The following is a 26551-nucleotide window of genomic DNA, read 5'->3' as shown; positions in this document are numbered from 1 at the left end:
GGTTGCCATTTCCTTCTCCAGGAGATCTTCTCAACTCAGGGATCAAAACCAAATCTCCTGCATTAGCAGATGGATTCTTCACCACCGAGCCACCAGGGAAGCCCAGCGAAAATCTTAGATTACATAAAACACAGCATTGAGAGTAACAGTAGTATCCAAAAGGATGTCAAGCCCAGAAGAAGTGTTCGTTCATTCATTTTTAGAGCTCTAAGTTTAGTTATGGATCCTACCCTTAAAAGAAACAGAGAAGTTAAACTTTGGGAGGCATCATTTAGAAAGGTATCAAAATATTTTCATGCGACAAAAAGCAAAAGGACCAGAAGAGATACAAAAGATGCGAAGATTTCATTTGTAATAAAAATAAAAAAGGATAAAATACTTAGGACTAATCTAAACAAGAAATGTACTGGAACTTCATTTTAAAAATGCTAAAAGTTTTAATATGGTTTTTAAAGGACACATGGAATAACCTTAACTGATGCTTTTAAGTGCTTCACATACTAGGGACTGCTCTAAGTTAAGTTCCTTAACTACCTTCTTCAACGTGGCTCAATGAAGAAGGTATTATTAGTATTATCTACTGAATAAATAGATGACCATGTGTTTGGAAAGGACAATTCAGTATCATGAAGACTCTAATTCTCTTGTATACACAGTTACAGTGAAAATAATCACCAAGGCTTTCTAGTCTGGAAAAGATGGTATAGACATATTTCTTCTGTTCCTCCTGTGTATAACCATCAACTCCAGAAATGATGCAAGAGCACAAGGGACAACCAAAGGAGAACTCTCAAAGGTGGAAAGACAAATATGGGTTGGTGAGGGTCCCCAGGACCAGAGGAATGACACAGTGGCCTGTGTCTCCCTATACCACAACCCACAGAAAAGCAACTTAATGCCAGTGTTACCCAACCCCCAAGCAGCAAGAGAAGGCAGCCCAGATAGGGTCACTCTTGCCTCAGACTGAACCAGATCTCATTGGCAATCCAGGTAAATCAGGAATGCCACTGAAAGTAAGTGATGAAGGAAAGTGCTCACTTTCCCAAAGAGCTTGAATCTCCTTTCCTCCACCGAGACACACCAGGTGCCCAGGGGTTATCAGCAAGGGGAAATTCCACTGGGCATGAGACTTTCCTCTTCCACCTTAGACGCAATATGCATCCAGGCAGAACCAAGCAAAGGAGATGCCCAAAGCATTTCACAACTGACTAGTATCTCAACTTGACTATTAAAGATATGGAAGAAAATAAGATATAGAGAAGGCAGTCTTCTCTGAAGAATACAGGACTTACCATCTTCTGCTAAGAGCTTGGCTGCATCTTTATCCTCTTCCCACTTCCCAGTCACGAAGCAATCTCTGATACTGTTCATAACCTTATACAGAAAAGTCAGCACTCAGTTGACAGGCTCCAATCATTCAATAAATAACTGCTTTTAGAAACAGTAGCTGACAATTTGCCTTTAAATATTTTTCAAGATACTTCTATAGATATATTCATTTTAATTCTATGGATATTTTCATTCCAAACTTTGACGTACATAGTATAATAACAGAGATAAAAACAAATATCATAGCATTAACAGTGGATAGGGAAATACTATCTGCCTAGTGACTTCATAAGTAAACAGTCAGACATTTAACAATTCATTAATCTCTACTTATCGTGACTGTTTGAAAACTTAATTCCTTTAGTTAATACTCTTAACAAAGACAAAATGTCTTGTATGAATACAACACTGCAAAGAAGTACTGAGGCTCCCAGTCCCAGATCTGCTAGCTAGATCATCCAGTATATGCATGTAGTGGATGCGAGGTGCAGTTCTCAAATATAGACTAAAACTTGTATACAACTCTGTGTTTCAGAGTGCTTCCTAGAGAACCTGACCTAAGACAGAACACGTCCCTCACTGCCAAGGGCTCAAATCTTCACATGATAACATTCTGATTATGGTTCATGTTTTTCATATATAATCTCACTCTCTAAGAGTAGCCTTGGGGGACTTCCCTGGTGTTTCAGTGGTCAAGACTCTGCATTTCCACTGCAAGGGGTACAGGTTCAATCCTTGGTCAAGTAACTAAGATCCCACATGCCACATGGAGTGGTGCCCTCCAAAAAAAAGAAAAAGTAGCCCTGAAGCTAGTATGATTACAATGGTTGCAAAAGCAAGTCTGCGCATTCACTCATCCCTTCATGCCTACGATTACTCACTAATTATTACTGAACACCTGTTCTACGCCAAGAAGCTTTGCAGGCACTGAATGACAAACGGTTCTAGGAAGATCCTTGCTGTCATGAAGCTTAGCAACTGACTTATGGAAACCAGGGATCAAACAAATTTTCAAAAACAGACACTCCATGATAAAAAACACTCAACAACTTAGACAGGAACTTCCTAAATCTGATAAAGGGCATCCTTTAAAAAACCCACAGCTAACATCATACTTAACAATGTAAGACTGAGAAAACTTTCCCTCTAAGATCAGGAGTAAGATAAATATGTCTCCTCTCACCACTTCTATCCAACACTACTAAATGTTCTAGTCAGGGCCATTAGGCAAGAAATTTAAATAAAAGGAATCCAGTTCAGAAAGAATAACTATTTCTATTCGCAGGTGGTATGGAAAACCCTGTGGAACCCACAGAAAAAATATCAGTGCTGCAACCACTGAGACCTTGTGCTCTAGAGCCTGCACACCACAACAAAGATCCCACATGCTGTAATTAAGACCTGATGCAGTCAAATAAATAAATATTTTTTTAAAAAAGAACACTAGGAACAAATTCAACAAAAGTGCAAAGCTGATACTCTGATAACTACAAAACATTATTAAAAGAAAATATCTAAATAAATGGAAAGGCATCCTATGTTAACATATTAGAAGACAGTATTGTTAAGGTATTGATACTACCCAAAATACAGATCGAGAGCAATTCTTATCAGAATCCCAGCAGGTTTCTTTGTAGAAATGGAAAAGTTTGACATACAGAAAATCCAAAGGATGCAGTAAAGAAAAAATATTCTTGAAAAAGAACAAAGTCAGGAGATTGACTTCCTAATTTCAAAACTTAGGATGAAATGATAATCAAAATACTATGATACTAGCACAGGGATAGCTGTATAGATAAATGGAATATAATTAAGAACCCACAAATAAACCCATGTATCTACGGTCAAGAGATTTCTACCCAGGGTTTTAGGACAAGTCAATGGAGGAAAGAACAGACTTTTCAAAAAAAAAAAAGACTTTTCAACAGATGGGGCTAGGACAACTAGATATCCACATGCAAAAAAATGAAGTTGGGCTCATCTCATACCAAATTCAAAAATTAATTCAAAATGTATCAAAGACTTAAATGTAGGAGTTAAACTATAAAACTCTAACACAAAATCATAGGAGTCAATTTTTACGATTCTGGATTTGACAATGGTTTCTTAGATATGATACTAAACAAGCAATAACAAAAACACACTGAGATGTGCTGTCCAGAGGGTAGCTACAACATGTGGTTATTTAAATTCTAATTAAGATCAAACAAAACAAATAAAATTAAAATTTTAGTTCTTCTGTCTCAGTAGCCACATTTAAAGTGCTCAATAGCCACAAGTAGCAACATAGGATGGTTCTCTGCAGATCATTTTATCACCTCTCTTCTGCAGAGAAGAGTGGACTGTGACTAGGATGGACACAAGGTGGTCACAGAGGTACTCACCCAGCCAGCCATTAAGTCAAACAATTACTTTATGAGGCTTTTCTATAATCTGTGTTAAATTTTGCCCCCCCCTCCAAAAAAAAAAGGATTATGTAAAATGAATTAAAACAGATAATTGACAGTGACTGGCCCTCCCTAACATTTCAACTAAACTGAATGATCAAAAGAAGCCAGCCACGGAAAGGTCAGAAGAATATTCCAGAACATAGAGGGCAAGAGGTCTAAGATGGGATTAAACCTTAAAAGTCTGAGAACTGAATGAATTCTGTGACTAGAGAGTGATGAGTGGGAGATGAAAATTTATCAGTATTATGGATATCTGTTTCCTTACAAATAGTAGAAATTCTAAATGTTAACTCAGGGATACTATACATCTCCTAGTTATAAAACACAAAATATGTATGAAAACCTACATGCAACACTTCAAAATAAAGATTAATAATACTATCCACACTAAGAGCTAACCATTCTCCTTTGTTCCATAACACATGCATATGGTCTGACTAAACTCAGAACATATTATTGCTCAGGATGCATGAAACACTCATTCCAATATCTGGAGAAATGCCCTGTTATGTTATAAAAATAAGCCTAATAACAAGTAGGCAATTTTGAAATTATATCATCTTTTAGAACAATTCTTGAATTCTCTTGTAAGTCAAATATGCTATTAATATTCAGCCTTACCTCCTCTAAATCCCAATCATGGGGCGCCTCTACATGAAATCTGGAGCAGTCCAAAGAGTCAGCCTTGTGTTTACACTCGCTGGCAGGCTGGCTGACACGAAACAATCCTCCAAGCTCTTCCCCATTATCACCATCTTCCTCTTCATTATCCTCTGTCACTAAAGAAATCACCATGATAGAAAAGTGAGAACAAATCTACCCACTAGAGGACTTGGCACTGAGGTTCCCTCTTTGCGGTAGATATGGTGATGCCCCTAAGCACATCAGCCACAGACACAGAAAGGCCAGGAAACTACTGCTCAGCATGTAGTCTGGAGGGAGAATACTGAGGGTTGGGGCAGGGAGGGGATGTTTAAAGACAGAGCTTTCAACTATCATAAAGAGTTTCTCTTGAAGAGTGTTGAGTCTCTAATCACTAAGATTACTCAGGCAAAACCTGAACAGAAATCATTAAACACCAATCCAATTCAAAGCTCCTAGGTCACATATACTCCTTGGCTTTGTTCTAATCATATAGTAAATAGGGACTGCAATATCAGGTTCACCACTTTGTCTTTTGCATTACTGAGTCAAGCTCTTTCCACAAAGAATATATATACAAATCAGTAAAATATAAAATCAGAGCAGGGTAAAAGGAAAAAACAGAATGAGTTACACAGAACACTCATTCTCAGAGAGGAGAAAACACCTTTAGAGGCAGAATTTTTTCTGATACTAAATTCTACAAAAAAATTCCCATGAAGGATTTTCTACAGGGGGTACAAAATGACATAAGAGTATTCTTATCAAAAGTTTTGTTTTATGGCCAACCCATAAATCTACTTTGTATGACTGATTTACAGTCCTCATCAGCTGATGATTAAAAACATCTGCCAAGCATAAAATATGACAGCCGGGAATATGTTATGGATGTCAAAAGTATGACAGAAATCCTCTTAACCAATCTCCTTTTCAGAAAACAGTTTAAGAAACTAAAATGAGCTCTTTTACCTGTCCCATAAATAAGCTTTCGAAGGTTTGGAGTTGTTTGCTGTTGCCTCAGAAAGGCCTCAGCTGCCTTCCTGGAAAGGTCTTCCTTCCACTTGAGGGCACCTGAAAGGACAACACAGACATCAGTTAAATCTGTTTATCTGTCCCCTATGATTCAAGCTCATTGCTCATTCATCCTGAAAACCTTTTATCAGTTATAATATTTGAACAGTTAACAAAATCTCCAAAACAGCAGAAACTCAAATGTAGACATTCTATCTGTAGAACCCTTTCAGTGCCAAGTTTACAATGGCAGTTAAATAAATTTAAGCATACCTGAAGTGTCTGTGGAATAGTTATTTTCTTCCTTATAATCTTCTTCTTTGAGTAAGTCTTCTACATCACTGGTCTCATCAATTAAGTTCTCTGACCCCAGTTTCTGACAACTGACCACTTGAGAAGGCTTTGGAAACTTTTTCCTAATAGCCTCTTCATTTTCTGAATCCTCCTCCTCTGTACTGAGAGAGGAATTTTCTTCAGGTTCATCTTCAGATGCAAAAGCCTCTTCAGCTGTGCAATGACCTGAATCTGAAGTGGTGAAAGTTGCTTTTTTCCTTGTCAAAGACTTCTCCACATTCAAACTATCACTTGACTCATCAGTATGTAACAGTTCTGGCTTACCACCTTCTCTAATAGCCTTAGATTCTAAAATACCCCTCTCTTCCTCTGCAGTGGAATCCTCTTCACTGCTTTCATCAGCTTCCTCTGCTTCTTCTTCCACTGAGCTCCTTTCAAGGTCATCATCACTGTCTGCAAACGCTGGCAAATCCACCTCAAAGTCTTCTTCCATCTCAAGTTTTTGCCGTTTTATACCTTTACCAGACATATACTGTTTATCAGTCACTGAAGCATCTTGCCCCTCTTCTGTTTCATCATCACTAGAGTTATTTTCCAATCTGTCACCTTCAGACATTTCTTCATCATCTTCATCATCACTATCTCCAGACTCATCTTCTTCTTCTTCATCTCCAAAAATGGCCTTCCGACGCACTCGACCAGTTTTCAAATCCACCTGCTTTTCCTCTTTTGGCATCCACTGCCTATGTGAACAAAAAAATGCAAAATAATTCTATTTGTACAATAACCAGCTAATCCAGAGACGGCAAGTCAATAAATATGCAAAGAAACAGAAAATAACGTCAAGAAATGGTTTTAATGACACAGCACATAAAGGAATGATTTGATAAATACTGGAATAGTTACAGTAATACGCAAACTCATGTATATTTACGCAGTACCACTCTTCAAAAGAACGTACAGAGAAAATAAAGAGATAACTTTCATTAAAAAAAGAAAGTCTAATTTTAGAAAATAATGGCTCAAAATGGAAGTGGGCGCTTAATAGATCTTTTAGAAAACCCATCATTTCCAAGCTTGAAATAGATGACCCTCAGAGAAATAATTGACTCCAGGTCCAAGGCAGCTAAGTACAAAGCAAGCCTGAAATATCCTATTATTAGAAAGCAAGATGTGCTCTGACATTAACAGGAACATGCCAAAAGGACACGGAAGACAGACTGAAGGGACAATAAAGGCATCACAAACAATAATGATAGTAATTGCATAATAATAAGTAAATTTTGGGGGGGCGGGCTGCCCCCAAAGGTTGAGAGAATTTAGTTTCCAAACCAGGGATCAAACCCAGGCTCCAGCAGTAAAAGCACCAAGTCCTAACCACTGGACTGCTGGGAAATTCCCTTTTTAAACCCCATTATTCAACTGTGATACTAAAATAAAAAGGTGAAAGCTCTGTGTCAAAGAATGCCAGCTAAAAAACATAGAAGCGGGGAGGAGCCAAGATGGCGGAGGGATAGGACGGGGAGACCACTTTCTCCCCTACAAATTCATCGAAAGAACAATTGAACGCTGAGCAAATTTCACAAAACAACTTCTGATCGCTAGCAGAGGACATCAGGCGCCCAGAAAAGCAGCCCATTGTCTTCGAAGGGAGGTAGGACAAAATATAAAAGATAAAAAGGGAGACAAAAGAGCTAGGGATGGAGTCCCATCCCGGGAAGGGAGTTTTACTGAAGGAAGTTTCCAATCATCAGGAAACCCTCGCACTGGCGGGTCTGGGGGAAGTTTTCGAATCTCGGAGGGCAACCTAACTGGGAGGAAAAATTAAATAAGGCCCACAGATTACGTGCCTAAAAGCAACTCCCAGCAGAAAAGTACCCCAGACGCCCGCACCCGCCACCAACAAGTGGGGGCGGAACGGAGAGGAGCGGGCGGCATTGCTTAGGGTAAGGACCGGGCCTGAAGGCCCTGAGAGCAATCGGAGGGAGCTCTTTTAAACTGTGGGATAGCAAGGGAGAAAATTAACCGGCGGAACACACTGCCGGCCGTTCGCAAAACAAAGGGACTGAGAAACTCCAGAGAAGAGCCGGCCCATCCCCACTGGAGGTAGGAGGCAGGGGGGAGGGGAAAGGGGCAAACTCAGCCCCAGAGAAGCCACCCCCTCCCACAGGGGAGGTGGGCGGCAAACAGGCCTCCGGTGTCTATCTAAAGACTTCCTGAGATTCTGGATGGTCGACATCCGCCGCCGGGCTCCTGAGAACAAACACAAGCTGCAGGCACCCGACCTGCGCGCGCTGGGGCCGCGGAGGGAAAAGGCGCGCCGTACCCGGGGAGAGTGCGCCCAAGCCCCTGGCTGCCAGAGCCGCTCAGGCCGGGGAAGGCACAAAACGCAGGCGCAACCGAATCTGCGCTTTTGTGGAGTACCTGAAAACTGGAACCGCACTCAACGCAGGGCCCGCTCCATATAGAGCAGCCGGGAGCCTGAGCAGTGTAGACGGGGAAAGCACTGACACCCGTGAGCGGGGCAAACCCAGTGTGGCCAGAACACGGTGAGTGCTATCCACACAGAGCACTATCTGTCTGCAGCGCCCCACCCTCCCCGTAGCAGGACTGAACTGAACTAGCGAACCTAAATAAGAGATCACCTCCGCCCGCCTGTGTCAGGGCGGAAATTAGACACCAAAGAGACAGCAAACAGAAGCCAAATAAACAAAGGGAACCGCTTCAGAAAGGACCGGTGCAACAGATTAAAATCCCTGAAGGTAACACTGACTACAAAGGAAGGGGCCTATAGATATCGAGAAGTGTAAGCTGGAAAGAGGAGCTATCTGAAATTGAACTGAACCTACACTGACTGCAACAGCTCCAGAGAAATTCCTAGATATATATGTATATTTTTTGTTAAATTAAAAAAAAAATTTTTTTTCTTTCCTTTTTTTAAAAATTTTTTCTCTTTTATTTTCTTTTAAAATTCCCTATTACTCCCCCATTACTCCTCAACTTTCATTTTCATATATTTTTACGATTTTTTTTTTAATTAGGGAAAAACAAAAATTTTTTTTTTCTTGTTTTTCTCTCCTATTTCCTTTTAAAGTCCTCTAATACTCTTCTATTATTCCTTAATTTTCATTTTCATTTCACTATAACCTTGCCAAAAAAAAAAGAGAAGCCCTATTTTTAAACCGAACTTCATATATATTTCTAAATTTTTTTGTGTGTTTTTGTTTTTAAATATTGTATTTCAAAGAGTCTAACCTCTACGCTAGATTTTTAATCTTTGTTTTTCAGTATGTGATATAAATTTTGGACATTTAAGAATCCAATATTCAGTTCCCATTTCTATTCAGGAGTGTGTTGATTACTCTCTCCCACTTTTGACTCTCTGTTTTCTACCTCAGAACACCTCTATTTCCTCCTTTCCCCTTCTCTTCCCAATCCAATTCTGTGAATCTTTGTGGGTGTCTGGGCTACGGAGAACACTTTGGGAACAGATAACTGCGTAGATCTGTCTCTCTCCTCTTGAGTCCCCCTTTTTCTCCTCCTGCTCACCTCTATCTCCTTCCTCCCTCTCCTAGTCTTCATGTAACTCCGTGAACCTCTCTGGTTGTCTCTCACGGTGGAGAATCTTTTCACCACTAACCTAGAAGTTTCATTATCAGTGCTGTATAGTTGGAGAACTCTTGAGACTATTGGAAGAATAAAACTGAAATCCAGAGGCAGGAGACTTAAGCCCAAATCCTGAGAAAACCAGAAAACTCCTGACTACATGGAACATTAAGGAATAAGAGACCATCCAAAAGCCTCCATACCTACACCAAAACCAACCACCACCCAAGAGCCAATAAGCTCCAGAACAAGACATACCACACAAATTCTTTAGCAACACAGGAACATAGACCTGAGTGTCAACATACAGGCTGCCCAAAGTCACACCTAACACATAGACCCATCGCAAAACTCATTACTGGACACTCCATTGCACTCCAGAGAGAAGAAATCCAATTCCACACACCAGAACGCTGACAAAAGCTTCCCTAACCAGGAAACCTTGACAAACCAATCATCCAACCCCACCCACTGGGTGAAACCTCCACAATAAAAAGGAACCACAGACCTCCAGAATACAGAAAGCCCACTCCAGACACAGCAATCTAAACAAGATGAAAAGGCAGAGAAATACACCAGCAGGTAAAGGAACATGAAAAATGCCCACCAAGTCAAACAAAAGAGGAGGAGATAGGGAATCTACCTGAAAAAGAATTTAGAATAATGATAATAAAAATGATCCAAAATCTTGAAAACAAAATGGAGTTACAGATAAATAGCCTGGAGACAAAGATTGAGAAGATGCAAGAAATGTTTAACAAGGACCTAGAAGAAATAAAAAAGAGTCAATTAAAAATGAATAATGCAATAAATGAGATAAAAAACACTCTGGAGGGAACCATGAGTAGAATAACGGAGACAGAAGATAGGATAAGTGAGGTAGAAGATAAAATGGTGGAAATGAAGCAGAGAGGAAAAAAGAAAAAAGAATCAAAAGAAATGAGGACAACCTCAGGGATCTCTGGGACAACGTGAAACACCCCAACATTCGAATCATAGGAGTCCCAGAAGAAGAAGACAAAAAGAAAGGCCATGAGAAGTTACTCAAGGAGATAATAGCTGAAAACTTCCCTAATAATGGGGAAGGAAATAGCCACCCAAGTCCAAGAAGCCCAGAGAGTCCCAAACAGGATAAACCCAAGGCAAAACACCCCAAGACACATATTAATCAAATTAACAAAGATCAAACACAAAGAACAAATATTAAAAGCAGCAAGGGAGAAACAACAAATAACACACAAAGGGATTCCCATAAGGATAACAGCTGATCTATCAATAGAAACCCTCCAGGCCAGAAGGGAATGGCAGGACATACTTAGAGTAATGAAAGAGAATAACCTACAACCTAGATTACTCTACCCAGCAAGGATCTCATTCAGATATGAAGGAGAACTCAAAAGCTTTACAGACAAGCAAAAGCTGAGAGAATTCAGCACCACCAAACCAGCTCTTCAACAAATACTAAAGGATCTTCTCTAGACAGGAAACACAGAAAGGTGGTATAAACGTGAACCCCAAACAACAAAGTAAATGGCAACGGGACCATACCTATCAATAATTACCTTAAATGTAAATGGGTTGAATGCCCCAACCAAAAGACAAAGACTGGCTGAATGGATACAAAAATAAGACCCCTATATATGCTTGTCTACAAGAGACCCACCTCAAAACAAGGGACACATACAGACTAAAAGTGAAGGGCTGGAAAAAAATATTTCACACAAATGGAGACCAAAAGAAAGCAGGAGTCGCAATACTCATATCAGATAAAATAGACTTTCAAATAAAGGCTGTGAAAAGAGACAAAGAAGGACACTACATAATGATCAAAGGATCAATCCAAGAAGAAGATATAACAATTATATATGCACCCAACATAGGAGCACCGCAATATGTAAGGCAAACGCTAACAAGTATGAAAGAGGAAATTAATAGTAACATAATAATAGTGGGAGACTTTAATCCCCACTCACAACGACGGATAGATCAACTAAACAGAAAATTAAGAAGGAAACACAAACTTTAAAGGACACAAAGGACCAGCTAGACCTTATTGACATCTACAGGACGTTTCACCCCAAAACAATCAACTTCACCTTTTTCTCAAGTGCACACGGAACCTTCTCCAGAATAGATCACATCCTGGGCCATAAATCTAGTCTTGGTAAATTCAAAAAAATTGAAATCATTCCAGTCATCTTTTCTGACCACAGTGCAGTAAGATTAGATCTCAATTACAGGAAAAAAATTATTAAAAATTCAAACATATGGAGGTTAAACAACACGCTTCTGAATAACCAACAAATCATAGAAGAAATCAAAAAAGAAATCAAAATATGCATAGAAATGAATGAAAATGAAAACACAACCCAAAACCTATGGGACACTGTAAAAGCAGCGCTAAGGGGAAGATTCATAGCATTACAGGCCTACCTCAAGAAACGAGAAAAAAGTCAAAAAAATAACCTAACTCTACACCTAAAGCAACTAGAGAAGAAAGAAATGAAGAACCCCAGGGTTAGTAGAAGGAAAGAAATCTTAAAAATTAGGGCAGAAATAAATGCAAAAGAAACTAAAACAGCAACAACAACAACAAGAAACAAAAGAGACCATAGCAAAAATCAACAAAGCTAAAAGCTGGTTTTTTGAAAAAATAAAATTGACAAACCATTAGCAAGACTCATTAAGAAACAAAGGGAGAAGAACCAAATTAACAAAATTAGAAATGAAAATGGAGAGATCACAACAGACAACACTGAAATACAAAGGATCATAAGAGACTACTACCAGCAGCTCTATGCCAATAAAATGGACAACTTGGAAGAAATGCACAAGTTCTTAGAGAAGTGTAACTTTCCAAAACTGAACCAGGAAGAAATAGAAGATCTTAACAAACCCATCACAAGCAAGGAAATCGAAACTGTAATCAGAAATCTTCCAGCAAACAAAAGCCCAGGACCAGATGGCTTCACAGCGGAATTGTACTAAAAATTTAGAGAAGCGCTAACACCTATCTTACTCAAACTCTTCCAGAAAATTGCAGAAGAAGGTAAACTTCCAAACTCATTCTATGAGGCCACCATTACCCTAATTCCAAAACCAGACAAAGATGCCACAAGAAAAGAAAACTACAGGCCAATATCACTGATGAACATAGATGCAAAAATCCTTAACAAAATTCTAGCAAACAGAATCCAACAACATATTAAAAAAATCATACACCATGACCAAGTGGGCTTTATCCCAGGAATGCAAGGATTCTTTAATATCCACAAATCAATGTAATACACCACATTAACAAATTGAAAGATAAAAACCATATGATTATCTCAATAGATGCAGAAAAAGCCTTTGACAAAATTCAACATCCATTTATGATTAAAACTCTCCAGAAAGCAGGAATAGAAGGAACATACCTCAACATAATAAAAGCTATATATGACAAACCCACAGCAAGCATCACCCTCAATGGTGAAAAATTGAAAGCATTTCCCCTAAAATCAGGAACAAGACAAGGGCGCCCACTCTCACCACTACTATTCAACATAGTTTTGGAAGTGTTGGCCACAGCAATCAGGGCAGAAAAAGAAGTAAAAGGAATCCAGATAGGAAAAGAAGAAGTGAAACTCTCTCTGTTTGCAGATGACATGATCCTCTACATAGAAAACCCTAAAGACTCTACCAGAAAATTACTACAGCTAATCAACAAATATAGCAAAGTTGCAGGATATAAAATTAACACACAGAAATCTCTTGCATTCCTATACACTAACAATGAGAAAACAGAAAGAGAAATTAAGGAAACAATACCATTCACCATTGCAACAAAAAGAATAAAATACTTAGGAGTATATCTACCTAAAGAAACAAAAGACTTATACATAGAAAACTATAAATCACTGATGAAAGAAATCAAAGAGGACACAAACAGATGGAGAAATATACCATGTTCATGGATTGGAAGAATCAATATTGTCAAAATGGCTATACTACCCAAAGCAATCTATAGATTCAATGCAATCCCTATCAAACTACCAACGGTATTTTTCACAGAACTAGAACAAATAATTTCACAATTTGTATGGAAATACAAAAAACCTCGAAATAGCCAAAGTAATCTTGAGAAAGAAGAATGGAACTGGAGGAATCAACCTGCCTGACTTCAGGCTCTACTACAAAGCCACAGTCATCAAGACAGTATGGTACTGGCACAAAGACAGAAATATAGATCAATGGAACAGAATAGAAAGCCCAGAGATAAATCCAGGAACCTATGGTCACCTTATCTTCGATGAAGGAGGCAAGGATATACAATGGAAAAAAGACAACCTCTTTAACAAGTGGTGCTGGGAAAACTGGTCAACCACCTGTAAAAGAATGAAACTAGAACACTTTCTAACACCATACACAAAAATAAACTCAAAATGGATTAAAGATCTAAACATAAGACCAGAAACTATAAAACTCCTAGAGGAGAACATAGGCAAAACACTCTCTGACATAAATCACAGCAGGATCCTCTACGACCCACATCCCAGAATATTGGAAACAAAAGCAAAAATAAACAAATGGGACCTAATGAAACTTAAAAGCTTTTGCACAACAAAGGAAACTATAAACAAGGTGAAAAGACAGCCCTCAGATTGGGAGAAAATAATAGCAAACGAAGAACAGACAAAGGATTAATCTCAAAAATATACAAGCAACTCCTCCAGCTCAACTCCAGAAAAATAAATGACCCAATCAAAAAATGGGCCAAAGAACTAACAGACATTTCTCCAAGGAAAACACACAGATGGCTAAAAAACACATGAAAAGATGTTCAACGTCACTAATCATCAGAGAAATGCAAACCAAAACCACAATGAGGTACCATTACACGCCAGTCAGGATGGCTGCTATCCAAAAGTCTACAAGCAATAAATGCTGGAGAGGGTGTGGAGAAAAGGGAACCCTCTTACACTGTTGGTGGGAATGCAAACTAGTACAGCTGCTATGGAAAACAGTGTGGAGATTTCTTAAAAAACTGGAAATAGAACTGCCATATGACCCAGCAATCCCACTTCTGGGCATACACACGGAGGAAACCAGATCTGAAAGAGACACGTGCACCCCAATGTTCATCGCAGCACTGTTTATAATAGCCAGGACATGGAAGCAACCTAGATGCCCATCAGCAGACGAATGGATAAGGAAGCTGTGGTACATATACACCACGGAATATTACTCAGCCATTAAAAAGAATTCATTTGAATCAGTTTCTAATGAGATGGATGAAACTGGAGCCCATTATACAGAGTGAAGTAAGCCAGAAAGATAAAGACCATTACAGTATACTAACACATATATATGGAATTTAGAAAGATGGTAATGATAACCCTATATGCAAAACAGAAAAAGAGACACAGATGTATAAAACAGACTTTTGGACTCTGTGGGAGAAGGCGAGGGTGGGATATTTCAAGAGAACAGCATCGAAACATGTATATTATCTAGGGTGAAACAGATCACCAGCCCAGGTTGGATGCATGAGACAAGTGCTCGGGCCTGGTGCACTGGGAAGAACCAAAGGGATCAGGTGGAGAGGGAGGTGGGAGGGGGGATCGGGATGGGGAACACATGTAAAACCATGGCTGATTCTTGTCAATGTATGACAAAAACCACTACAATATTGTAAAGTAATTAGCCTCTAACTAATAAAAATAAATGAAAAAAAAAAAACCAACAACATAGAAGCAGTAACAGATTACAAATACCGCCATTTTTAAATCACCAATGCAATAACTGATAAAGAATAATCAAGATGCCAAAATTGGGGTGGGTAAGAAAAAACTACCAAGCTGTTTAATGTAGCAGCATTATATAAAACTGTGAAAAAATCAATTAGATGTTTGCCTGCTTTTGTGTGTGTATATATATACATATGTATATATATATATACATATATGTATAGTAAGTTATAAAGTAGATAATCTCAATCATTTTCAGACTAAATTTTATTAGCAGTCATGTCACTACTACTAATATACAACCAAAATACCCACTCTCTATAGATATATACAAATTCCCAACCCAGACTGAAAATAATTCACTTAAGTCAGATATTAGTCGAAATTAACCCACAGGAGATACTACAACACAAGCTAAGTAAAAATTTTAGAGACAAGGTATGTGGCTACTGGACAGAGACCTGAACTCTGCCTGTTATTTTGGCCAATTAAAGTCAAGTGGCTTCAGGACTCCTAAGAAATAAAAGCAATCTATTGGAAAAGGCTTTGTAATATTTGAAAGCTTCCTGAGTCTGTGAAAACTGAATCCTTCATATAATTTCAAGAAAATATTTCCATGTATTGTCACATGAGTGAAGAGCCCTCAGAAACAGAAGCAATACAAAGCAAAGCACTACCAAACCACCAGGAATGAATCCCACCAAAATGTTTTATGATGGCAAAATGATGTATGATATAATCTTACATAATAAAGGTTTTTTTACATATTAAGAATAGAAAAACAGCACACTTACCCTTGATTGTCTATATCTTCTGAACCCAGTGGTTTGGAATCAGAAAACAGTGTCACTCTACTTGAAGCCATCTTGGCGTCAATAGTGGCATGGGTGGAAATGAGACTCTGGACCAGTTCATGAGTGGGCCTCACCTCTTCCTGTCAAGGCCACCAAGAAAGGGAAAGTGAGGAATGCACAAGGATTCTGAAGAAAAACACACTGGTTTCAATCAGTTTCTCAAAATTACCTTAAACACAGTTTCTGAGAACCTTTCTTACTGCCTCAAACAAACAAAAAAGAATTCCTACAACAAGGCCTACAACTGATCTCTGTCCTCATTAAACTCTTCTAAAGTTCATGGAGTAAACTATCTGATAACCTGAATACTGTGTTGCCAATGCTACAGAAAGCAATTACAGAAAAATCTCATTTCAGAGCAGTCCAAGAAATAAAAATTTGGAGTATAGTTTTTAAAAAATGTGTTATCTTCTGATATAAACATTGCACTTCAAGGAATTTACCACATAACAAGATCCCTCCCAGTGAGCAAAGCTGCATGTGTGAGGGCACTCACTATAGCACTCAACTGCTCAAACCAGGGGACACTGGGACTGAGCCCCATAGTCCTCCAATGATTGGTTCAGTAAATAAAGTTTATCTATACAATGAAAGACAACATGGCTATTAAAAGCCTGAAGCAAATACAGGGAAAACCAGATTCACATATTCTGAGGTGCTCCCCAGAAGTTGCAAAAGCATTTACAGTCAGCATGTAACAAATACTATCTCTGTCTAACACACAAATACTATGTATATGATATCTGCATATAATAATCTAGAATATAATTTAAGTAAATGTGTGTATGTTTAGAGAAAAACAGAAAGAAAAGAGAATGACCAAAGAGAGCTGGAGAAATGGGAAGTACAGGCACCAAATTGCTTCCAAAGCTCACACTGGGTGACATGGGATCCCTGGTGTGTCTTGGCAGCGGGGATGTATGGAGGACATGACTCTCCCTTTCTGCTTGTACTTACATATTCTGAACATTTACAACATGCACTGTGGCCTTTACCATACATTATTTTAAAGATAAAAAGCTTCGTTAAATAAAAACTGACTACATTACTTCCCGTGGCTTCCCTCTCACCGATTCCTGGAAGCCATGGCTGCCCCCAAGGTCCACATAGACAGCATCTTTGTCATACAGCACACCACCAACTCCAGAGAGAGGTGCATACACCAACTTCTCCTTCTCATTTAAACAGCGCTTCTTTTGTTGTTCAGGCAGTGCACAAGGGTCTGGGAGGAAACTGACATCACTCACAGCAAAATCTCCTACACCTGGAAGACAGATACAGAAAGATGGTGTTTGCTGACAAGTGACTGGTGGCAGAAATGACATGCATAGAAGGCTTCAACCACAAGGGCAGAGCCTGACACTAGCACTGTGCCTGTCCAGCTAAACAACACTATCAGAGTAGAGGAAATTTGGTCAACTCAACACCTCTGGTGACCAATATAGAGCTGAGTTACTCTTAAAATTTCAGCAAGATGGCTTTATCTTGTTTGGCCATTTTCCAGTTTTCCTAAGAACTGACGCTTTTGAACTGTGGTGTTGGAGAAGACTCTTGAGAGTCCCTTGGACTGCAAGGAGATCCAACCAGTCCATCCTAAAGGAAATCAGTCCTGAATATTCATTGGAAGGACTGATGCTGAAGCTGAAGCTATAATACTTTGGCCACCTGATGTGAAGAACTGACTCATTGGAAAAGACCCTGATGCTGGGAAAGATTGAAGGCAGGAGGAAAAGGGGACGACAGAGGATGAGATGGTTGGATGGCATCACCAACTCAATGGACATGAGTTTGAACAAGCTCCAGGAGTTGGTGATGGACAGGGAAGCCTGGCGAGCTGCAGTCCATGGGGTCGCAAAGAGTTGGACATGACTGAGTCACTGAGCTGAGAACTGAAGTGATGCCAAGAGTTCTACAAATATATTTTATAGCAAAAGGATACCTGGTATGTGAACTTGGCTTTTGTTTTTCAAGTGTGCTCCCCTTAAATAACCATAAAGAGAAACCTTCCGGTCACACTTGGTATTTGTTCGAATGTCTTCTGGGTTTGTCAAATCTTCCATCCTAGAAAAACAAACCAATTTTATATGGCAGAAATGAATGTCAGAGTTCTTATAACTCTCTTCACATTTCAATGATTCTCACATTCAGTAATTCCCTACACATATTATTTAGAAAAGTATAGAAAATACAAAAATAAGGGAGCAGAGTTCACCATCTACTAGAGAAAAAGAAGCAACACCTGACTATATCGCTCTTAGGCTCTACAGTGTCCACATTCCTTAAGTAAGACACCAGAAATGGGAAACGACATGTACCCGGGGTTAAGGAAAAGTAGAGAACACATCCAGAAAAACCCTTTAAGGGAGAAGATAAGCTTTGATCTGGGTTTTTTAGTGTGGCTTAGATTTTGGTAGGTGGAGAAAGGGTATTCCAGGTTGATAAAAAAATATGAAAAAAGCACAAAGAAAGGAGAGCACACGGCACATCGGAGTGACCGGAGCATCACAGTCCAAAAACAGCATCACTGAGAATTAAGGCTCAAACAGCAGGATGGGGCCCACATAGTATAGCCTTCAAAATCCTCACATTTTTTTGAACCTTTCATACTTTTTTTTTTACTCCTGAAGCCATTGTATCTATAAGTAATGGTACAAAAACAGTAGATATTTTCCATCAACTATACTTCTCTCCATACTTTCAATAATTAAGACAAAATAAGCTAACCTTTTTTAGCTTTATATGAGTCAGGAAGGAAAAAGTTTACATTCACTTTTTACCTGTCTGCCAGGATATAAGGGTGAGAAGTTTGCCACGTAAGAGGCCTAAACTTCATAACTGTAATAAAACGGCCCAGATTGTGAATTTCTTGGTTTTGGTATTCTCCGTGTACCATTCCAGAAAGGTAAAATAGCTTGGCACCCTAAATATTAAGAAAAGCAAAAAATTAAATTCTTGTCAATACAGCACCAAAATAAAGGCCTTCAAAGAAGCAATTCTAAGAAAGGGAGACTTCTAGCAACCCACTGTGCCAACGCTTCCAGAACTTCTCTGGCGTCTTTCAGGATTCATATTGTTAAGGCTTTGTAGGGACAGAACTGCAAATATATTTAGTTTCAAGTTAAGCAGTGGCATGTGTCTGGAGTATGATACATAAAGAACACAGGTTCCTGGGCACAGAAAACATTCTATGACGGATGGGACACAGTAGTATGGGGAAGAGGAACGAGGAGCAGTGTGTGTGCACTATAGTTCCTGGTCCCGCAACAAGGAAAAACTCTGGATAAATTCTATTAAATCACAAATTCAAAATACTTAAGAGCCTGGTGCAGGAGGGATGCAGAGACCAATGAGACACAGAAAGAAGTCCAGAACAAAGACTATCTAAAGGCAATATTCCAGGGACTGTGAACAGATATATTAACGAAACTAAGGAGGTGATCCTGCAGAGATGTTTGTTAATCTCTCCTACTTATTCTATTTTTAAAGGATTACAGTGTTAATATTCAATAATTAATTCTCTTCCTACCGGGTAGACCTCTGTCCAGAACCTATGTTTTAGTCGCTTCTTCGTTTTCTTCAATTGCTTATTATGCTTGAAGGAATCCAGGTGAGTGAGAACGCCCATGATTTTAGGAAAGCCATGTACTTGGCAGATGTTTAGAAATTCAAATGTTTCCATTTCAAACCCAAAGCTGGCATCTATAAGCATCAAAACCTAAAAACAGAAGACACAATTTCTTAAGGAGGCTACTCAAAATAGACCACCACCAAAGGATGGCTCATGAGCCAAATCTGGCCTATCACTTGTTTTATAACTAAAGTTCTACTGGAATGCAGCCAGGTTGATTTGTTTATATATTGTCCACACTACACTTGCACTCCAACTGCCAACTTAGTAACTACAACAGAAACTGGGACCCACAAAGCCTAAGATATCTACTATGTGTCCTTTATAGAAAAAGCTTGCCAATTCCTGCTCCAGACTAAATCAAATGATTATTTAGAGAATCACCATGATAGAGAAGAGCACTCCCTTTGTCAACTAAAGATAAGTGAAGCCACTATTAATCCTCCAATGTTCATACATGTGCACACAAATCCATATACCACTGTGCCTTCACTGTGACTTCAGAGGGTTTGTGACAACCCAGAACAGAGCAATCAAATTAAGCTGGAATAAATAAATCAATAAATCTTTAAGTATCTACATAATTGGATACTTAAAGAATGAGGTTGAACTATAGTACTTATTTTACACCTTCAAGACATACTAGTGAAAAAAAAGCAAAGCACAGAACAGCATGTATGATAAATAGTGTGAGCTTTAAAAGGGTTGTATGTGTGTTTCTATACATATCTGGAAAGATATTGGAGAGGGACTGAGAATAAGGGGTCAGAGAAAGGAAAGCAAAAATCATGCATTGTGCATACCCTATAGCAATTTGAATCTCTCACCAAAGGCATGTGTTCGTTTTTAAATCTTATATGTATATGAAAGGCATTTTTCTTAATACGTGTATACTTTTAAAATTAGTATATGGTGTACATTACATAAAAGAGAAACTAATGACATGCTGAACTATTTCAATCACTTTAAATACACAAGATTTAATAAGTTTATACTATTTTGTATTGGCAATAACATTTATTTTTATTAATGGTAGCATTACCTATTCAAAATTTGAATGGTACTTATTTCTCTGATATTAAGATGGCACAACTGTAACACCTATACTAAATTACTTTTATGTTTTAGGAGAGTTCCTGGGCCAAAGGATAAAATCTGCAGCTCTTTGTCCCAAATAGCTCTTCAGAGGTGCTAAACAAAAAATTTTTTTTAAAAAAAAAAAGGTATCTATCAACCCACACTTACTAATCAATATGGTTTAATTTTTTTCCTCTTTGGCTTTATTTTTGCTAGTTTTAAAGGTAATTAACAGACATTAACATTTCTATAAATGCAATCAAGGCTATAAAATTTCCATATGCTAAGTAAAGCATAGATTTTTCTATTGTAAATACTCAGAAGTTGTCATAAGATTTTTTTACCCAATACAGTAAAAAGATCCGTATTTTATCATAATTTAAGAACAGCTTCTGATACAACCAAGAACAGAGGTCCCATTCTGAGACAAGTTGTTTATTTCTGGGAGCCTCAATTTCATCATATATAAACTAGAGTTATAATACCTACTTACTTCAAAGGCATCCTGGGGGATTAGCTGAGCTAAATTTGTAGAAGCGGTTAGCAAAGGTCCAAGAAATGGTATTATTATAAACTTGTATGTATGTATGTATATCTTAATGAGCTTTAAAAATATATACATTTACTTATTTGGTTGTGCCAGGTTTTAGCTGCAACACGCAGGATCTTCAGTTGCATCATGGAGGAATCTAATTCCCTGACCAGGATTTGAATCTGGACCCCCTGCATTAGGAGCAGGGAGTTTCAGCCACTGGAAAACCAAGGAAGTCCCATCAATAAGCTTTTACTAGCTACATTCATTAAAGGTTTTCTCTGACCTGTGGTTTACCTTTAGATTTCGGAATATGTTTCATTATGCACATTCTATTTTTATTATGACAATTATCATTATCATCACAAATTCAAACATATCTTTTGTATCCCTGATGATACTCATCATTCTTTCTATAATCTTAAACCTTTCTTTCCTTCAACATGTGATAAATAACCTATCTCACTGCAGTAAGTCCCCATCAGAAACCCATGCTATCCCCAGTGACTTACCAAATCTGCTACTTTAGCCAAGTCAATCATCATGTTAATGTCACAGTCACATTCAATAATGGTGAGTCTGCGCTTTTTACCTATAAGTGAAAAAATGAAAATTTTACTTTTAAAAAATCTTGTAAAAAATCTGTCAATTCTAATTGTTATTATTTTTTAATTGTACCTGCTTTACGCACCTTATACATTCAAAAGAGTATATCACAAATTCATTTTTATGGGAGAAAACTAATCAAACAAATTCCATCTTAGTTTTCTTGCTATGTTCTCTAACTTTTAAGAGTATCAAAAGTCTATCCTATGAATCAAGTGCTCAAACAGGTAAAATTCCAACTGGATGGGCAGATAAGTAGGCTTCATGATGGCCATGATCATGATATTTAGAAGTGGGTAAACACTTCTATCTCTATTAAAGTTTTCCCTGTTCTCATAACAGTGGAAAAAACCCTCAAACATAATGCAACAGAAAGTTCCTGTAGCAATCATTATTTTTAAATTAAACTAAAAGAAATCAGTCATAATCATGGGAATGCCTTAAGAAAAAGAAAAGCCTTAATCCAAATATATTATTGCTATCAGAAGAGACTTCAGATTCTACCACTGTCATATGGGAATTTGTTTCATCTTCCCTCAGACTTTAGAAAGGTCAACATTTCCCAGAGCAAATGAGTTCTCACAGGAAAAAGAAATGAAAAACTCTCACTTCCACAAGAATGTGGCTTCATGAGAGCAAGGAGCTATGCCTGGTGCATAGCAGGTACTCACTATCTGTTAAATGAAGGTGCTCACCATGACCAAGCCAGCCCACCCCGGTCTGCCAAGCCTTTCAGAGGAGCACAGCGTGCAAATCCATATAGCAGTCAGAATAAGGTATACATTTACATTATTATTATCTTGGGGAACCTATCCTTTTCTGAAGCTACAGCCACAATAAAAGTATAAGAGCAGTAACATGAAGTGACAATATTACTTTAACATTTACCAGCCAAGAAAGTGTTCAACAAAGACATGCATGTCCCCCAGGTGACTACACTTGCCACGCCGGGCTGTGACAGCACCTCTTACCTGACACGATTGTTACAGGGCCTCTGATCTCTGTCAGCTTCTGTCTGGTAAAGTTCCGAATGAGGCACTGAATCAAAGTGCTCTTTCCAACTTTTGGAGGCCCCATCACAACCACCACTATTGGTGGGGGCTCTAGTGGAGTTCGATCAACCACTGGAATGTGATGCTTTTTTGTCTTCAAATCCTGAGTCCTATTTGTGTGTTTAAAAAAAAAAAAAAACTCACTTTCAATATAGAAGGCATTCGACTGGGATGGGGAATACATGTAAATCCATGGCTAATTCATTTCAATGTATGACAAAAACTAATGATGTAAAGTAATTAGCCTCCAACTAATAAAAATAAATGGAAAAAAAATTAAAAAAAAAAAATATAGAAGGCATTCTCCCTAGAAGCAAAGACTTTAAAGAGAGCGGAACAGACAATATGTGAATACAATTATACATTGTTAACTTCTGGTCCCAGTCCAAATAACCACTTCAGTAAATATATATATATATATATCAGGCTGACTTCAATAGTAAAGAGTTGAAAACATACACACCTTAAGTCTGTTTGCCTTATTAGCTGACTTCAATACTTTAAAAAGAAAACAAGAGACAAACATGGAGGCAGTGTACCATAATAAATAAAAGAGGAGGCTTTGGCTCTCCTATTAGAAGAATTTAATTCAATAATGTTTAATATACTTATAATAAGGACTCATTAATGAAAGCTATTTAATACAACACACTGTAATTATATGAAAGATATCCAGAAAACAACACAAGTGTACCTGTTGTCATAGAAATTGTTTAAAATTTACAAATTCTATAAATTCTTAAGCTTTTATCTTGGACAAAAGAAGCCAATCTGTATGCAGATGCTGGAGGCTAAGTGGCTTCCACAGGAAAGACTTCTTATATTTCAGTACAAGAAACATAGCCTGTACCTCCATGTCCTTCAGAGTTGGAACAGACTCATGAACCCAAATAACTGGAGAGGCTCCTACTATTTAAAAAGAATAAATGGAAGAACCACTAGACTCCAGTTAAACACACCTGTGAAAGGATCTCGCCATCCGCACAGCAGACTGGACTGCAAATGCTTTGGGGTTTCTCTTCCGGGCATCTTCCTCATCACCAAGCTGGAGATCTGCAGATGCCGTTTCTTCTTCTTTTCAGCTTTGGGCCCACTGTTTTTCTTTCTGTGTTTCTTCTGGTCCTTAGCGTCCATAGTGGCCTTTTACCAATTCACAAGTAACTCTAACCTATACTGAGTGGGATGGAGGCAAGAGAAGCATTTTACAATCAAAAAAATAAAAATAAAAACCCAGAGAAAAATAGTAAATTTCATTTAAATCTTTATGAAAAGATATATATTTCCCACCTCTGGTACTCAACAGGGGGGGGGAAACTGCTTAATATTATCCCCGATTTCACTTTTTTCTATAAATTGGTTACCTCTGCTTAGGTTACTTTTGTCTTAAATATCCTGTATTCTTCAACACAGTAGCTGCCAGGCACATGTAGGTATTAAGAACTAGTGAAACTGAATTTTAAATTTTATTTAATTTTACTTAATTCAACTCTAAATTTAAATAGCCACATGTTACCCTATGTTAACCTATAGTGGTTACCCTATAAACTCAGCCTTAAAAATCAACTGGATTAATGAAATGGCTTTCACATTTAGATATTTTTATTTTGGAAAATAAAATCATTTTATAATCTTCCAACATAATAGCAGTGTTACATTTAGCAATTGCTGAATATGCAAAATTTTTTAAGTTCTAATACATGTATATATATTTTAAAAAACGGCAGTATCTCCCTGCTGACACCACATAGGTTTGCAGAAACCCTTACAATGATTTCTGCGAGTTTCAGGAATTCATGGCCCATAAATTAGGAACCACTAGACTGAAGAGTTTTTTAGAAAATCAGGTCGCATACAATCTGCGCACTTGCTTGGGGAAAAAAAGTGGGGGGGTTACTTAATTCAATAAGGTACTAAATTTATTTCAGTTCAATAAATATTTGCATCGGCCTATAATAAGCTAGGCACTGTACACGGAGACGACTACAGCTAAGATCTAAACTAGTGGAGGAAACCCAAACCCATGCTCTGTGACACTCTATAGGGACATCAGAAGTCTGCACAATTGTTGGCGGTCAGTCAGAGACTTCCCACAGACACTCACCAGAGGAAACAGAAAGGGCACATATACCAGCATAATGTAAAAAAAAAACACAAAACACCACCCAGACAAACACTAGCCGGGAGTTAGGAGAGCTGGATTCTAGGAAAGCTTTGACTAAACAGGTGAAGAATTTCAGAGACATTATTTTTCCTCTCTACTATGAATATATTTTGGTTCCGAACTTGTACGGATGGCTTTCTCCTTCTTACGGTTGGGTGGGGCGTGGCGGCGTGGGGGTGGTGAGAAAAGCGCAATTTGGAGTCAACAGATCTGGCTCAGGTCTAAGTCACTGCTAGGATTACCCAGCTATGAAACGACCTCTCACCTCTCCCGGCCACCTTCAACCCCGGGCCTGGCTCTCTGAGTGAATTTCATTCAACACTTCTCTGGCAGGTACGAAATTGTCTGCCCCGCGCAAGAGACGCTCCTCAGGAGCAGACTGTCCAGAAGAACCGAGGGAGGACCTTACCGCGCGCGCGACTCGCGACTCTCTTAGAGCCCCAGCCCGGGAGACCAGACTGCCGCCTCTGCCCCCAGTCCGCGGCCGTTACCAGGGTCCCAACTGCTACTCTTCCTCAGGCCCGCATGGACAGCGCCGGAAGCGGAAATGTAACCTACCAGCGGACTCTACATGCCGGCGGGAAACAAGGAGGCAAAAGAAAAAGGGCAACGGGAGGAAGACTTTCTGAGGAAAGCCAGAAGGAAGGCTTGTGATTGGCTGAGGGCAGAGGTTGGCAAAGACTGCGCCGTGCGCTTTACCGGGAGCCCCGCCCCGCCCCGCTCCGCAGCCCAATCCCTCCTCGCCCCGCCCGGCTCTGCATCCCCACGCGCGCTGCTGCTAAGAGCCTGAGAGCCCCCTGGCGCCGCACACGCCCAGCTTCACCCCGAGGCCGTGGTGATGGTGCGGCACGGTACCCGTTCCCTGGTTCGAGACTAAAGCTAGATATGACACATTTGTCCTAGTCACACCGGAGTCACTGAGCCCATCCACTTCGAAAGCCCCAGGTACTGCATCCTCCAACTGGCTAAACGGACTAGCACTCCACTGGGAGTCGCGCTGGTTGGTACGTGTGCACTGGTTGCTCATCCTTAAAGATGACAGAGCTGGAGGACGCTTTTAGTGTTAGGACCCTCTTTTGCGGAGACCAACAGACTTTTAAGAGCAAGGACACTCTGCCCCAGCATGAAATTCTTTGACCATTTTCTGTTCCTGAAAGCGGAGCTTTTGCCTGGGGGGGTGGGGTGAGGGGGGGGGGGTGGACTTCTTGTCTTTTTCTTGGGGCACAACTCCCCCGCCCAGGGCTCTGCCCATTTCCACCTCTCAGGTGATCTGGGATGCTCTAGTGCCAACAATGCTAGGTACATTTTCAGAATTTAAATTTCCCTCCTGGAGATTTTCGTTTCAGTATGATCCCACCAAGGCACCCGAGGCTCAGTTCTTCTACCTCCTAAAACTAGGCTCACCTATGCTTTTCACCCTCAGCATCCCACAGGTATTCACTCTTTGAACTCTATATCCTCTGTGCTGTGCTTCGGAGGCTACTGTACAGGGCACACAGTTCCCTCATCTGTGAAGAGGTTATAATTTTGTGATATCGTGCAACACTGTTCCCCTCACTTCTTGGAAATTTCAGTATACA

The 26551-nt window shown here is 39.1% G+C and overlaps 1 protein-coding gene across 1 annotated transcript in view; it reads right to left on the bottom strand.

The window, feature by feature from the left end:
- The window catches only part of BMS1 (BMS1 ribosome biogenesis factor), a 36372-nt gene extending 10814 nt beyond the window's left edge, over positions 1 to 25558 (bottom strand). Inside the window, 14 exon segments of the mRNA XM_070463055.1 lie at positions 1293 to 1374; positions 4401 to 4558; positions 5391 to 5492; positions 5706 to 6469; positions 15856 to 15995; positions 16986 to 17179; positions 17855 to 17976; positions 18693 to 18835; positions 19442 to 19630; positions 21665 to 21744; positions 22730 to 22920; positions 23770 to 23866; positions 23869 to 23978; positions 25381 to 25558. Of these exon segments, the coding sequence (XP_070319156.1) occupies positions 1293 to 1374; positions 4401 to 4558; positions 5391 to 5492; positions 5706 to 6469; positions 15856 to 15995; positions 16986 to 17179; positions 17855 to 17976; positions 18693 to 18835; positions 19442 to 19630; positions 21665 to 21744; positions 22730 to 22920; positions 23770 to 23866; positions 23869 to 23944 (2338 nt within the window). The 5' untranslated portion in view covers positions 23945 to 23978; positions 25381 to 25558.
- Between the last annotated feature and the right edge of the window lie 993 nt (positions 25559 to 26551).

Source organism: Odocoileus virginianus, unplaced genomic scaffold (assembly GCF_023699985.2).
Source record: "Odocoileus virginianus isolate 20LAN1187 ecotype Illinois unplaced genomic scaffold, Ovbor_1.2 Unplaced_Scaffold_23, whole genome shotgun sequence".
Lineage (NCBI taxonomy): Eukaryota > Metazoa > Chordata > Mammalia > Artiodactyla > Cervidae > Odocoileus > Odocoileus virginianus.
The sequence above is the reverse complement of the archived record's forward strand: the minus strand, read 5'-3'. Positions and strand labels throughout refer to the sequence as shown.